The 15,472-nt window shown below is 47.2% G+C and overlaps 1 protein-coding gene and 1 pseudogene across 2 annotated transcripts in view; both read left to right on the top strand.

Moving 5' to 3' along the window:
• LOC146210157 (uncharacterized) overlaps nt 1–14,494 on the top strand; it is a 158,078-nt gene extending 143,584 nt beyond the window's left edge. For both annotated transcript variants that reach the window (XM_084608202.1, XM_084608205.1), the window contains one exon: nt 14,195–14,494. In XM_084608202.1, the coding sequence (XP_084464328.1) occupies nt 14,195–14,395 (201 nt within the window). In that variant the 3' untranslated portion in view covers nt 14,396–14,494. The remainder of the gene's footprint in view (nt 1–14,194) is intronic.
• LOC146210158 (uncharacterized) lies at nt 9,456–14,187 on the top strand (annotated as a pseudogene).
• Nucleotides 14,495–15,472: the final 978 nt, after the last annotated feature.

The raw sequence follows: 15,472 nt of genomic DNA on the forward strand, positions 1-15,472 counted from the left end.
CTGGCGACCACCTACAGTGTTGCCAAATTAGCAGTTTTGCCGCTAAATTAAGTGGGTTTTTACATTGTTTATCAGGAAAAAGTTTTTGTATAGCGGGGAGCAAGATTTTTAATGGTTTTTAGGTCCTGTTGGCTTTTTTATTACTATTTTTCGGTGGTCCTGCAATTGTTGTTTAGAATAATGTAAGTTCTTTAAAATTGTATTTATTTTTGCAAGCGAATGCCGCTGTGAGCATGAAGTCACTGATATGTCAAGGTTGCGGTATGCCATGTGGTGGATCTGTTACGTATGCTCACATGTTTAGGAGGAAACAGTGGTGCAGCGGTGGCGTAGCGGCAGAACATCCGCCTCACATGCAAGAGGACCGGGGCTCAAATCCCGGTGCCGCGCAATTCTCCATCGGATGAAAAAAAAAAAAGAAAATTCGTGTGTCGATGGAATTGCATAAACAGGCTTGGGGTGCGACCTGATGCCCGTGAACACCTCCGGCAACGCACTCCCTCACCAGAACAGGAATTGGCCACCCTGGTGCAGTAATTGGCCACAACCTCCTATGATAAGCTCCATAAAACCCCGGCCCTCAGTCACCAGCGGCTGCGGAACAACTCACCACGGCGGCGGTCAGGTGACGCAGCAGGGGGTGCTAAGAAAGCCTGGCTCCGCTGGACAGGCCGCCATTGGAAACTGACCCTGGCAACCTTTAATGCTAGAACCCTAGCTAGTGAAGCTAGTTTAGCAGTGCTGTTAGAGGAACTAGAGGGCATCAAATGGGATGTCATAGGGCTTAGTGAGGTTAGGAGGCTGAATGAGGCATATACTGTACTGAAGGATGGGCATGTACTGTGTTATCGAGGTTTACCAGAGAGGCGACAACTAGGAGTAGGTTTCCTTGTCAATAAGTATATAGCAGGTAATATAGATGAATTCTATAGTATTAATGAGAGGGTTGCAGGCATCGTAATTAGGCTTAATAAGCGGTATAAACTGAAGGTTGTACAGGCCTATGCACCTACATGTAGTTATGATGACCAGGCAGTTGAAAGCTTCTATGAAGTTGCAGAATCGGCAGTGCGAAAAGTAAAGACGCAGTATACTGTACTAATGGGCGACTTCAATGCCAAAGTAGGGAAAAAACAGGCAGGAGACAAGGCAGTAGGGGACTATGGCATTGGTTCTAAGTTAAGTTTGCAGAGCGCAATAACTTACGAATCATGAATACCTTCTTCAGCAAACGGAAGAACCGGAAATGGACATGGAAAAGTCCTAACTGAGAGACTAAAAATGAAATCGACTTCATAATGTGTCCAACCCCCGCCATTGTGCAGGATGTAGAGGTAATTGGGAAAGAGCGATGCAGTGACCACAGGATGGTGAGGTCCCGAATTAGCCTAAATCTAAAGAAGGAACGCAACAGATTAGTAAGAAAGAAACCCATCAACGAATTAGCGGTGAGAGGGAGGGCAGAAGAGTTCAGGATCTCGCTACAGAATAGGTATTCAGCTCTAACTGAGGATGGCGACATTACTCTAGAGGCAAGGGACAATAATTTCAGAGATATCATTACTGAGTGCGCGGTAGAAGTAGGCGGTAGGATAGTTAGAGAGGATACCGGTAAGCTGTCTAAGGAGACGCCAGAGTATGAAAGCTTCCAATCCAACAGACAAGATCGAATTGGCCGAGATATCAAAGCTAATTAATAAGCACAAGGTGGCCGATATAAGGAAGTATAACATGGAGAAAATTGAGCATGCAGTAAAGAACAGGGGAAGCCTTAAAGCGGTAAAGAAGAAATTGGGCATAGGCAAAAACCAGATGTATGCAATAAGGCACAAAGCAGGTAACGTCATCGCTAATATGGACAAGATAGTCAAAATAGCCGAGGAGTTCTATACAGATCTCTACAGTAGCCAAAGTAGTCAGGACCGTAATGAGATTGACGGTAGGGAAAAACAGTCAGGCGTTCCACCAGTGACGAAGGGCGAGGTCAAGAAAGCACTAGAAACTATGAAAAGGGGGAAATCAGCTGGAGAGGATCAGATAACTACAGATAACTACTACGGGGGGGATATCGTGCTAGAAAAACTGGCCACCCTGTATACGCAGTGCCTGGTGTCATCGACGGTACCGGAACCATGGAAGAATGCAAACATTATCCTCATTCACAAGAAAGGGGACTCTAAGGACCTTAAAAATTACAGGCCAATCAGCTTACTGTCTGTTACATATAAGGTATTTACGAAGGTAATCGCTAATAGAATCAGGACAACCTTAGATTGCAATCAAGCAAAGGATCAAGCAGGGTTTCGGAAACGGTACTTTACTATCGATCATATCCGTACCATCAATCAGGTGATAGAAAAATGCTCGGAATATAACCAGCCCTTATACATAGCATTCATTGATTACGAAAAAGCATTTGACTCAGTTGAAACCTCGGCGGTGATGCAGGCATTGCGAAATCGGGGTAGACGAGCCATACGTGAAAAGGCTGGAAGATATATATAGTGGCTGCACAGCAACCATAGTTCTGCATAAAGAAAGTAACAAAATTCCCATAAAGAAAGGTGTTAGGCAAGGAGACACAATCTCCCCAGTACTATTCACAGCTTGTTTAGAGGAAGTATTCAGAGACTTGGAATGGGAGCAGTTAGGGATAAGGGTAGATGGAGAATACCTCAGTAATCTGCGATTTGCTGATGACATTGCCTTGCTAAGCAACTCGGGGGATGAACTGCAAATAATGATTGATGACCTAGACAGAAAAAGTAGAAAGGTAGGCTTGAAAATCAATATGCAGAAGACTAAGGTAATGTTCAACAGCCTCGGGAAGGAACAGCAGTTTACATTAGGTAACGAAATACTGGAAGTAGCAGGCGAATATGTCTACTTAGGACAGGTAGTAACCGCAGATCCGGACCATGAAAAGGAAATAACAAGAAGAATAAGATTGGGATGGAGCGCATTTGGCAAGCACTCGCAGATTATGACTAGCAGCTTACCGGTATCGCTAAAGAGGAAAGTATATAACAGTTGCATCTTACCTGTACTCACCTATGGGGCTGAAACGTGGAGGCTAACCAAGAGAGTTCTACTTAAGTTGAGGACAACCCAGAGGGCTATGGAATGAGAAATGGTAGGGGTAACATTAAGAGATAGGAAGCGTGCAGAGTGGGTCAGAGAAATCACTCAGGTTACCGACATACTAGTGGAAATTAAGAAGAAGAAATGGGCATGGGCAGGACATGTAGTGCGAAGAGACGATAACCGATGGTCGCTGAGGGTGACAAACTGGATTCCAAGGGAAGGAAAACGTAGCAGGGGGCGGCAGAAAGTTAGGTGGGCGGATGAGATTAAGAAGTTCGCAGGGGTCAAGTGGATGCAGCTAGCACAGAACCAGGTTAAGTGGAGAAATATGGGAGAGGCCTTCGCCCTGCAGTGGGTATAATCAGGCTGATGGTGATGATGATTAGTGGCTGCAGGATCCTAAGCTTCTAAATAATAATAAATATAGCATAGAAAGCTGGGCTAGTTGGATTCTAGCACAATTGTGTGACATTCTTCTAGTGCATGCAGCAAAAACACGGACAAAGCTAGAAGGGACACGCACAACGCCGGACTTCAACTGAGGTTTATTCTACAAACAAGCGTTCTACTGAGGTTTATTCTACAAACAAAGAGGGCAAGCCATAAAAGTATACCACGACTAGATAACAATGTTGGATACATAAATATCAGTGTCATGTCACTTTGTTTTTCTGCCTTTTTCCTTCCTTCTTTACATCAGCAAACCTACATATTACCTACCTGGCTGACCCATCACATTTGCCTTGAGGAAATCTATTTCTTGCGCCACAAAAGAGGCGCTGACGCAGTTCGCTCCTTCATTTATTATACTGAAGGCTTCAAAAATTTCTCAGCTCTTTTGAGTATTAAATTTGCGCAGCACACGTGCCTCATTGAAAAATGCCTTGCGTACTGACTTGTGCGAGTAACGGCGAATGTGGTCAGCTAGTTAACCTGCGCCGTTTAACAAATTAGCTGTTCTGCGATGCCTGAGCAAGCGTTCGTTAATGCAGCGTCCCGTCTGTCCGATGTACCGTCTGCCACAGGCGAGAGGAATTTTGTAGACCATTCTAACCTCACCTTGAACTGGCTTAATTTTGCACTAGGCCTCTTCCTGGTGTCGTTTACTATGCGGCACATGCGTCCAAGCTTTTCAGGGGCTGAAAACACAAGACGTTCGCTGCACTTGTCGCCGACCTTCTTAAGATGGTGTGACACCTGATGCCACTAGGGCACAGCTACAGGTCGTTGTAGCAGACATGAGTTTTCTCCTTGCTGGCGACGCTCACCAGACTTCACCTCACAATTTTGGTTGGGAACCCAGCCTTCTCCAATCGCCTTAGCTGGGCGTGGATGCTGTCACGCACTTGATGCTTGTATGACTTGGCAACAGCAGAGTGGACGCAATTTTTTGCTATAGCTCTTTTCACAAGCTTGGAATGGGCCGCTTGATAGTCAAGAATTTGTTTCTTCCACAGTGGCTTGTACTATTCAAATACAGTAAAATCTCGGCGATACGAATTCGGTTCATACGAATTTCGGGATAATACGAATTCGCGAAATGTGCAAAATTTGGGATGGTGCGAACACTCTCCCGCACCACTAAGGATGATACGAATGTGTGAACTGCGGCCGCAACCTTGAGCACTAGGCACTGCCCGCACATCGCTGACTTTGTGATCGCCAGCCGCGCTGTATGTACGAATCACGAGCAGTTTGCAGTGACACGTCGCCGACGTCGCGATTTTCTGTTGGGCTCATCTTTTGATAGCTCCAGCGGTGGCGGGGAGCGAACTTGGCAGAGTGCCCGTGATGGCTTGATTGCACAAGCCTGGTTCGAATTGTCACGCTGCGCTTGGGGTGGGCGTAGCCCACTGCCACAAAATCATTGGAAAGCGTGATACAGTCCAGCCCACTTATAACGAACTTGATCGTCACGCGGCGTTTGTTCGTTGTATCCAAAGTTCGTAGTAAGTGGACCACCTATAATATGGGCAAAAAGAGCAAGCGAGACGAAAGTTAACTTTATTTTTGAAAAAGGTCCGCGATGCATGTCTGCTTCTTCAAAGCTGATCGCATCACTGCCGTTTCTAATTTTTCCAGCGCGGTAATACAGACGCGGCCTCGCCGACGACCGCCTTGAAAACAATTCCGTGGCGAGCCTTAAACTGGTGGAGCCATCGATTGCCTGGGCTGAAATCGTGAAAGTCCAAAAGGAAGGCGAAGTCTTTAGCCTTGGAGAGCATCAGCGGTCCACTGATCGGAACGTTGCGAGACCGGGCGTCAGCGAACCACTTAGCAGTGCGTCCACAACGTCCGCGTAGGTCGTCTTCCGAAGGCGCTTTCTAGTCGTCAGGTTGGCATTCACGGTAGCACCAAGAATCTTTTCCTTGCCCTTAGCAATGGTTGAAATGGTCGACTTCGACAGTCCGTACTTCTTGACCAGTTCGCAGTTTTTTGCACCTTGAGCAAGTTCATTAACAATGGCCATCTTCGTTGCAATGTCCACAGCTTTCCTTTTAGCACCTGAAGAGGTCTGCGTACAGTCCTCCATCGCACCAGGCGCAAGTCAAGCCCTTGGGCTCGCGCCTTGAGGCAGCCTTCAACTCCCCGATCTGGGAAAGGCACGGATGCGGCAACGATGTCAACGCAGTGCCATCGCACAGAAAGAATCGACGGCGCAATGCCCTCAGCGCGGGGTGGTAAAGGAGCAACAAATGGAGAACCGGTTTGAGCCGGTAGAGCAGGCGCCTGACTTTCCGGATTGGCCTACGCAGATCAGGTGGATGCATCACAGCGACGCGGGCGGCGCCACTTTCTCTTTCGTCACCGCGCGCGCGCGCTTTTTCGTTTTAATTTTTCAACGCGCGCTTTTTCTTTTTTTTTTTACTTTATTTTACCCGCAAAGGAGCACCGGAGGACGCTTTGCGCGCTCTGTGTTCGCGTTGTGTCAGAGGAACACAAAGTGCGTGAAATTCGCCTGCCGCGGGTTCGCAGTCGAGCGAAACCGCGCCAGACACCGCCGGCTCGGTCAATTAACTACGGGGGCCTAACAGCTTCGCGTTCGCTCTAACCGAGTGTTGAGGCCACAACAGTTCGTTCTATGTGAGACACTGTGCCATTACCCCAATATATATTTTGACGGTAGCACTGCCCTCGTTCGTACTAAGCGAGCGTTCGTTATATCTGCGGCTGTTATAAGTGGGCTGGACTGTAGCTGCAAATGCTGTTTGAAGCGAAAAATGCTAAAAGGCAGTGTCATGATCACAGCTGACCACGTGCTTTCGTTGATTCATACATGCAAGGATAAACGACTCCTGCAAAAAAAAAAAAAAAAGCCGCTTCGTAAAGTCGTATTTTACGCTACGCCGCGCGTACCGCACAACGATGAAAATAGACGAATCTCGAAAAAAAAAAAAAAAAAAGAATCTGCCGCTTCTTAACTTCCGCAGGCGCCATAGCCACGTCAGCCACCGCGCGCAGAGGGTTTGCAACACACGCTGGAGAAAGCGTTCGACGTTCTGTCTGAAAACTGGCTGAGCTGGCTTTGCGCATGCTTAGCGTGTGCTACTGCGAACGAAGGCCGGAAAGAGGAAGGAGAGAGATAGCTCGGCAAAAGAATGGGCACACCCTTGCGCATCGCTCTGCCGCATTTTTTCCCTCTCGTTTCCACCGGTTCTCTCCAGTTCATTCACGCACATGGCTTGCAAACGTCACATGCTGGTGTGCGGGAAACGATAACCGCAGATGCGCGCGCCTTTAGGGAATGGGCGCGGCACTGCCCTAGCCGAACTGTCCCCTCTCATTACTTCCGCGCGTGGCTTGAAAACGTCATGCGGCAAACGGCCAAGGATGATGCGATCGTCTTTGGGAAAGGCACACTTTCCAGTGCGTGGTGCGGAGTTCGATATATCGACCGACCGGTGAAATTGAGTTCGATATATGACGCGGGTGAGTTCGATATAACCAAAATTCGATATATCCTGATTCGATATACCCGGGTTCGACTGTATTGCATACTGGCGCAGTTTTGTCCCGTCAGCCAAAGCCCTTAAGGGGAGACGCGGGTCGAAAAATCGGCATTATTTCGAAATTTTTCGATTTTCTGTTTTTGCTTGCACTATCATCTTTGAACATCCTACTTTCATGCAGCGAAATATGAAAACTAAGTTTGTACGAGAAATTAGTTAAAAACGCGTCCAGATGACTCGCGGTGACCGAAAAAATCATGAGTGCTGCCAAATTTTGGCCATCTTTGAGCTGCCGCCGCTCAGCGCATCGGCCATGGTAGAAGAACAAATGGTAGCGTAACTCCCATAGACGCCCGCGTGTCGACTCTGAGCGAGGCTTTAGTTTCCCAGCGCCCCCTGCGAACTGTGAGGCACAACAAACACGTGACGTTGCTTGTGACGTCACAGGGACGTACTTTTGGCGGGGAATTTGATCGCCTTTCTACTTATGAACGGAAAACAAGGCCAACAACGACGGAGGCAGAACGATGCTCGGATAAGGCAGAAAAATGGACACCGTAACTGTTCAGCCAACTTTACTTGAAATGGATTTCTACTGTCAAGTTTTACGTTAACTGAAATGTTACGGCATCTTTAACCACCTTATCATAGCATCGTTCTGCCTCCGTCGTCGTTAGCCTAGTCTTTCGTCGCGCGTCATGTAAACGCATTCTGGGGCTTATTTCTTCGGGCACGTTTGTCAACAAGGGCCTTCAAGTGAATTCGGCAAGCACATGGATAGAATCACGTGGCTTGAGGCATTTCACTAAGGGCATAAATGAGTGAAGCTGTGCTGCATAGAAAGCCAGGCTTTATTCACGATTACTTACATAGACGCTTCACGACAATGAAATCTTTAAGTGTAGGAAAGCGACCACCGCTCATTCGTCACGGTCTTCATGAAATCCTCGTGATAACAAAATGACCTCAGCGTAGGTCCCCTAACGAGACGCGGTGAGATTATAAAAGGGTAAAAAATCTTGCTAACAAACAAAGTACATATCAGTGTCAAAGAGCAACAAAAACAAACGAACGGAATAACTAACGCTAACGCTAGAACGCCAACCTGTAAGAGCTTAGGTAAGCAATTCAAATTGGGATTGCTAGTATTTAGAAGTTAATGCGTCTGAGAAGTGAAAATATCTACGATATATAGCTTCGCTCCAATAAATCTCGCCCTGTTCACGATTCCATTATTTTACTCGCGCTTCATTTGCCACTGAGAGGAGTCAATGTGAGGTTACAAATTTACAACTTAAGCATTTAACATGTTCATGAAAAAGATCCCATTGACAATAGGAACATCACTGTGATAACAGCTAAAGCACGTTCGGCGAACGTTGGTGCGGTAATACGACGCAGTAAGCAAAACGCGCAGCAAAGGGTGCGGAACGGAAGGCTTTGAGCAATGCGACACACGTCTTGGGGGCAATAAAATCTCACCTTCACCGCTCAATTAAAACATGCAGCGATACGCCGCTCATGCAGACGTGTATCCGTAAAACAAGCCACCACTTTTGCGACGTGCCTGGGAGGCCGAGCCGAGCCGCCGAGCTGTGACGCAGCATTGTCCCATCGTCCGGAAATGCGCACATGCAGCGGCAATCAGTTTCTCATCGAGCACAGACAGTCTTCGCCTTGCTGTAAAGCTCTACCACAACCAGCATAATAAAATACTGACTGTTTGTTACAGATAACCCACTCTGTACGCAGCACGCCACGATGAACGTTGAACCGGGGCCGATGACGCACCCACACCGCGGATGAAAAACCTTTGGTCTGAGCCATATCTGAGCCATCTGAGCTTCGGGCAACTACGCAGCGGATAATAAGTGGCCGAGAGAGGCCGTTAGAAGCAAGTTAAAATATTATTAAAAATGTAACACGTTTTTTCTTACGCAAGAAACAAAAACTGCATTCATTCCTGAGCGAGAATATTATGTTTACTTTCTAATTCTTTGGAGTTCTGGCAGATCTTATTTTCTGTGCGCTAGTAATTTGCCTCACAGTTCGCAGGAGCCCTCATCATCGATTTGATGCCGCTGGCAGTAGGCAGCTGCACGCGTTTTCTTCCAAGTTGCGCGACCAGTTGTACATTGACCTTGCATCGGCGCTTGCCGCCATTGCGGCCATTTGCAAAATGTGGCCAAAGCCTTCTTTCGACTGGTACATCCATCAATTTCGTATCTGCACGGGAAAATATAAAAAAAAATGTTTTTCCCGCGGTCTTCTGAGCGTGTTTTCCGTCACGTGACGCGAACCCGAGACCGCCATTGGCTGCCGCCGTGCAGTGGAGCCATCCCAGCAGTTTCGTATCCGCTCGCATCGCATCGCCTCTTAGGACTAGCCTGCGTTCGTTTTTTTTATCGGAAGTTTTCCGTAATGAACGACGAGAAGAAACGCAACTTTCGTCTCCGCAAGAACCGGACTGCGTGCCCGTACAGGGGGAAGCGCAAACAGAAGCGTAAGAGAGCCACGAACGCGGCGGACGCTGCAAGCCCCCTACGCCAGCAGAACGGCAGCCCGTCTTGCAGCGCGGCGTCCGATTTCATAACTGACGCTTTCGTTTTCGTGAGCGCATCGGAGAGGAAGTTGGCAGCGTTTCAGGATGGAGAGAGAGCCGGCAGCAGAAGCGGCGCAAGCGTCGTTATCTGCGAACTTGAAGAGGTGACCCGACTCGTGCGCGGTGCCTTGTGCGGAACGTGCGGGAAGTCCGAACTCGCGGTGGTAGAGGTCGTGAACAAGCGCAGGGCCTCGCTTCTCTCCTGGAGCTCAGGTGTACGAATGGTGCATGCCCGGCAACAGTAGTTTCGGCTGTGTATACGTCGCAACGCACCGATGCCGACGGCCGTGAAGGCTGCGACGCGGAGCGGTCCAGTGGAAGCCCCCGCGATAGCTTCGCGATCAATGTGAAAGCGGTGCTTGGTGCGCGTTCGATTGGTGTCGGACACGACCAACTGACGAGGTTTTGTGGCATTCTTGGGTTAGCAAAGCCACTGCACCACAAGACATTCCACAACATTGCGAAGAAAGTGCATATTGCAGCCACCAAAGCGGCCTCCGACAACCTTGCAGAAGCGAGGCGAATTACTGCATTGCAAGCTGACCACACTGACGTTGCTGTAATGTTTGATGGGACCTGGCAGAAGTGACCACAATGGTGTTGGCACTGCCATTTCTGTGGACACTGGCCTCTGCCTAGATTTTGAGGTGCTGACAAACTACTGTCAAGGTTGTAGCAGCCACAAAGTACTTGATGATGAAGAGGAGGAAGTATGGCGTGCATTCCATTCTCCTGTGTGTGAAGAAAATGTGGACTGCACGTCACATGCAATGGAAAGTGAAGCAGCGCTACGCATCTGGAGCAGGACGCAGTCATACAACATTCAGTTTACAACATTCCTTAGTGACGGCGACAGCAAGGCATATGCTGCAGTCTGTGAAGCGCAGGTTTATGGGTCGAAGGAAGTTACCAAAGAAGACTGTACCAACCACGTTGCCAAACGTCTTGGTACCACCCTAAGAAAGCTGAAGACGCCACTCCCACATGGACAGAAGCTCACTGACAAGTCAATTCAAAAGCTACAAAACTATTATAAAATCGCAATAACGAGCAACCGGGGCAATGTAAGGGGCATGTTCTGTGCAATCTGGGCATCCTACTTCCATTCGTGCTCCACCAATGAAGCGAACAGCCACAAGTTTTGCCCTGATGGGAATGAGTCGTGGTGCAAGCAAAAGAGAGCCCAAGCTCTGGGAGAACCAGCTCCAAACCACACCCCCCTCCTGACCAAAGCGCAACGAAAGGCAGTGCTGCCAATTTACAAACGTTTGACAGATGCCAAACTGCTTGCCCGCTGTTTGCAAGGGAAAACTCAGAATGCTGCTGAATCCCTGAACAGCAAGATTTGGATGTTGTGTCCAAAGACTCGGCTTGCCTCACGGACTGCAGTGGAGACTGCCACCGCCATTGCAGTGCTGTGGTTTAATAGGGGTCACTCCAGCTTTGAAAAAGTGCTGGAAGAACTGGGTGTCCTCCCTTCAAAGCAGCTGATCAGACAGCTTGGAAAGCGACCAAAAAAGGATCAAGAAGATGTCGACCAAGCTGACTGCTAAAGCGCAGTCTCATCGCCCCAGCCAGGTGAAGCGAGCCCGTACGGAGGACTCAGTTTGCAAGAACCGTGAGGGCAAAACATATGCAGCAGGGGAATTCTAGTGTTTTAGTGCAGTAGTGAACACTTTGAGCTACATTTGCACCAAGTTTGAAGTGATATGAGCGAGAACTTTGGCATTCACATGCAAATAAACTTTCAATTGCGTTTTTCTCAAATTGGTGTTTTTGCCCAGTTTTGAAGTTTGTGCACACAATTTTTTCCTCTTGTAGTTCTTGGATCACAATGAAATTTTGCAGAGATGTTCCTTGGAGTGTATAAAGTGCTGAAATCTTGTTTATATATCTAGTCTCATCATATATTTATTATAATTTCATAACAAAGTACTGACTAACATAAGAAAATGACACCTTAATTTCAAAAAATTATTTTGTTAAAAGAGATGCAGATAAAAATTATTTCACCTAGATTTCAACACTCTGTGGCTTGTAATGAACTACACAGGGTATTTTAAAATGCTCTGTCATAATAATTACTAACGAAAATTGTGTGCACAAGAAAGGTGATAATTATAAATTTCATAGAGCATATAAATTGAACTACTATAGCTATATAGAAACTGATTACATATATAGAAACAGGAGCTCGATTTATACCAGCTGTGTGAATTTCAGCCTTCTAACTTCAATATTCAAAAAAAAGTTTTTTCGAGGAGCGGCTCCCCTTAACATCACTGTGCAGCGCAGCTCGGCATTTCCACTGGTCAGCACACTGACTGTTTGGGAACCCTTTTTTTTCCCATGATCATGTCCATCGGCATCTCAAAGTACTTCGGGGTCTGATCGGAATTTCCTGCTTAAGACAGTAAGTAAATAGCTGTGGTATTTCTGAACCTGATGACACATCGTTGAAATCTCGGCAATTTTTCCTCGTAGGCACCAGGAAGCTGCTGGCACATTGTTGCTTGCCGTCGCATCGAAAATGCGAGTGAATACATCTCGAGTGTGATTTGCATGGTATACTAGTCATTCACACATGTAAGTGTTGACTGTATTCTTTCTGGCCACCAGGGAGGTATTTATACCTGCTGGCATCTTTAGTTGTGAGTCAGCGCTGTGTGGTGTCCCTCCTTCATCTCTGTCCTGTCGTTTGCGCTGTAGTTATGGATCATAATACAACGTGCTACCACTAGCGGTTGCTATCTTACCACGTAGCCTTAAATGCGTTTTGATCTCGCCATCTTACGACTGGCCATGGCGCGGCATTGGAGCCTATGCCTAAGCATATAAACTCATAATTGGTAAAACTGACTTTGGAAATACCATGGCAGCTGCAAAATGGCACAGAAAAGGTCAATAGCTTTTCGCGTGTGGCATGGCTCAAACAGACTGCCGACGCGACCATGATGAGCTTGTTTTGAAGCTTGTTTCTTTTTACGTATTGCGGCGCCTCCAAATGGCATTACCCAAGCAGAATGACTGCCCTCTCAGGTTTTCCAAAGCCCTTTTTTAGGCTGCTGATTAGCTAGTGTGCTTGAAATGTGACCTTCCCGTTGCCCACAACGATAGCACCATTTCTTTTCTTTTTTTTAGTTGGCCACTGTGGCCACTTTGAGCATATTGATAGAGCTCATGTGCCAAATGCTGAGGCAGCCACGGGCTTGCATTCTCGCCCACTTCTCTCCCATTCACGGAACAAGAATAATCTGAGCCTAACAAGGCGGCCTCTGTTTCATTAAGCATGGATGCAGCAAAAGCATGCCTTCAAGTGAAAAGGAGCCACACAAATGCGCACAATCTTTCCCTTCTGCAGGAGCTGAAAAGAGAGAGTGCGGGAGCGCTAAGCGGCTAGTGAGTGGGCTGAAGGCTCGCACCTCGCGATGTAAATGACTCTGCACACCGTTGTGGTATCGACCTTTTTATCGGTTGCTGGAGCTAGCAAGATGCAAAGATAATGTGAATGTGTTTTAGTTTGTCCGGCACATTGCACAGTCTGGCTCAGATGTTTACGGGGCAGCACAGTGCTCCGCTTAACTGGATGCTAAAACTCATTAGCCATGCTACATTTCACTGCTGCTAAGTGGAATGTCAGCTAAAGGTCTTCTGTTGCTGTCGCGGTCGACAACGTGTGCTACAAAAAACTGGGAGCGTCCGGACGACACTTTCGAGTACAAGGATGCCATGCTACCAGGGCCTCAAAACCAAGTGATCAAAAAATAATTTTCCAACGGTGTGGTGTTGCCATCTCTCGAGAGGAAAGCCAAATAGCCAATCTGCAGGATATGACAAATCCAGCCAGACTGCGTGCCATTTTACCTACAGAAATAGCAGGCAAAACTTATCGGGCCATGCCCGACAACTGTCCGGATGGGTAATTTTCCATTATCCCAATAGATTACCAGGAAGGGTTAACACTTGTTACAGGCAAGCTAGCATTTTCAAATGAACAACTCATTTTCCGCCTACAGAATTTAACTGTCTATAAAAACGTATGAGCTGCATTCCGTTTTAGTAAGATAATTTAATGTAACTGTGCATGGCAGAAGATGGCGCGCAGTTGTGTGTAACTTTTTTACTAGAGCGCGTGCCTGCGCCACCCACCCCATGTTTGCCTCGTAAGAACTGTGTTTAATGTTCCGAAGTGACATATGGGCTATGAGCGACATCGTAGTTGTGGGCTCCGGATTAATTTAGGCCACCAGGGTTTCTTAAACGTGTGCACAGACACCTCCAGGTGCGGTCTAGGCGTAGACCAGATTTCTTCTATACACAAGTCGCACCAGTTAATAAGATGCAGTAATGGAAACAAAAAAGTGATTTATACTTCGGAAAATGTAGTACTTTGTTCTCACTTTCAACTTGGACATGCAACATACACTATTGCACTAAACTGCAACCACCGTTTGGTTCATTGGGGGCCTCTGTGGGAGTTAGCTTGTGCTTGTTTGCACATGAGAACAAGGAGATCCGTCGCAAATGCTCTTCACTGTGTGGTTACGCCCCCATCCAGGGCTCCTACTCGCAGACTGGAGGCCAGACGAGCAGCAGTGCCTACGGTTCGACCGGGGCTTACACGGGCAGCAACCCTGTGGCAGCTACCAATGAGTACCGCAAAAGCAGTCTGGGACCCACTGCACCCATTCCAACCAGCTACGGACGTGCCTCACTTGGCGGCCACCTCGGACGCACAGCCGGAGTCAAGCGTTTCTGATTGTATTTCGCTGCCTCATGAAAGAAGGCAGTTTTTCTTTTTTTTGGTGTCATTGATGTACATACACTTCATCAAATAAAAACGTTGTTCGCTGTGCGATTTTTGTGACATTTGTACAGTCGATAAAACGGTTGAAAGCTGCAATGCTTAGTGCAACGCTGTCCCTCTAAGGTGGCCAACATACGTTCCTCGTCAGGAAAGCTGCATTTTCCAAGCCAGCTTGCTCCTTGGCTGCCAGCTAACCTTCATATACTTTTTGCGGAGACCCCCGTGACACTGTTCTAGGGGTAAAATGCAGTTGCAGAAATTGGTGTATGCAGACTTGTCACGCACCTAAAGTGACCCCAGGATTTCAATAAGGCTTGGTGACATTAGTGAGCCTGTTCACTTATACAGTTCGAAGTCTAAAAATTGTGAACATTATTGTATACACGCAGTAATGGCTAACAAATATGATGCCACACATGCCCTTCAGTCAGGGGATTGCCATCATACCTTGGCCAACCAAGTCTATTCTGAGGTACAAGCCTCCGTTATGATTGGTCCCACGTACCATCATATTTAATATGTGTACCTGGAAGTGCCTTTCAATCAAGTCTGCATCAGTGCCTAGTGCAGGCGTCACAGTTAGAGAAAAGATGCAACGAATGCTACTACTGCCCCATCTGGTGCCACTTCGTGGAGAGTCATGCTTCTCCATTGTAAGCGCTTGTTACAGCACAACTGTTCTGAACTCTTGTCTATGACGGGACGAGGTTACGCGTGCTCCTGCTTGAGAAAAGAAAGTCGACAACGATCGCAGCAAAGTGTGCTGGAATCGATTCACAGTGGCACCACAATTTTGATAGGGTGCATAAAGCTTGTATGTACACTCTATCACTTCCCTACCTCCCGACCATTTCCCATGTTTTTCCTATATTCCTACTAAATGCTATGGAGTGGTGTTACAAACCTTTTGATCAGTACACTGTATATTTTTTTGTTCATTCCTTCACAAATTTTCACACGTGCAGTTTGCTGTGTTAGGAGTAATGCAACTGGGAAGTATGCCATCTCTCTGAGGAAAGCGATGAAAGC

The sequence above is a fragment of the Amblyomma maculatum genome, chromosome 1 (assembly GCF_055883805.1).
Source record: "Amblyomma maculatum isolate TAMU_Amacu chromosome 1, ASM5588380v1, whole genome shotgun sequence".
NCBI classification, from domain to species: Eukaryota; Metazoa; Arthropoda; class Arachnida; order Ixodida; family Ixodidae; genus Amblyomma; species Amblyomma maculatum.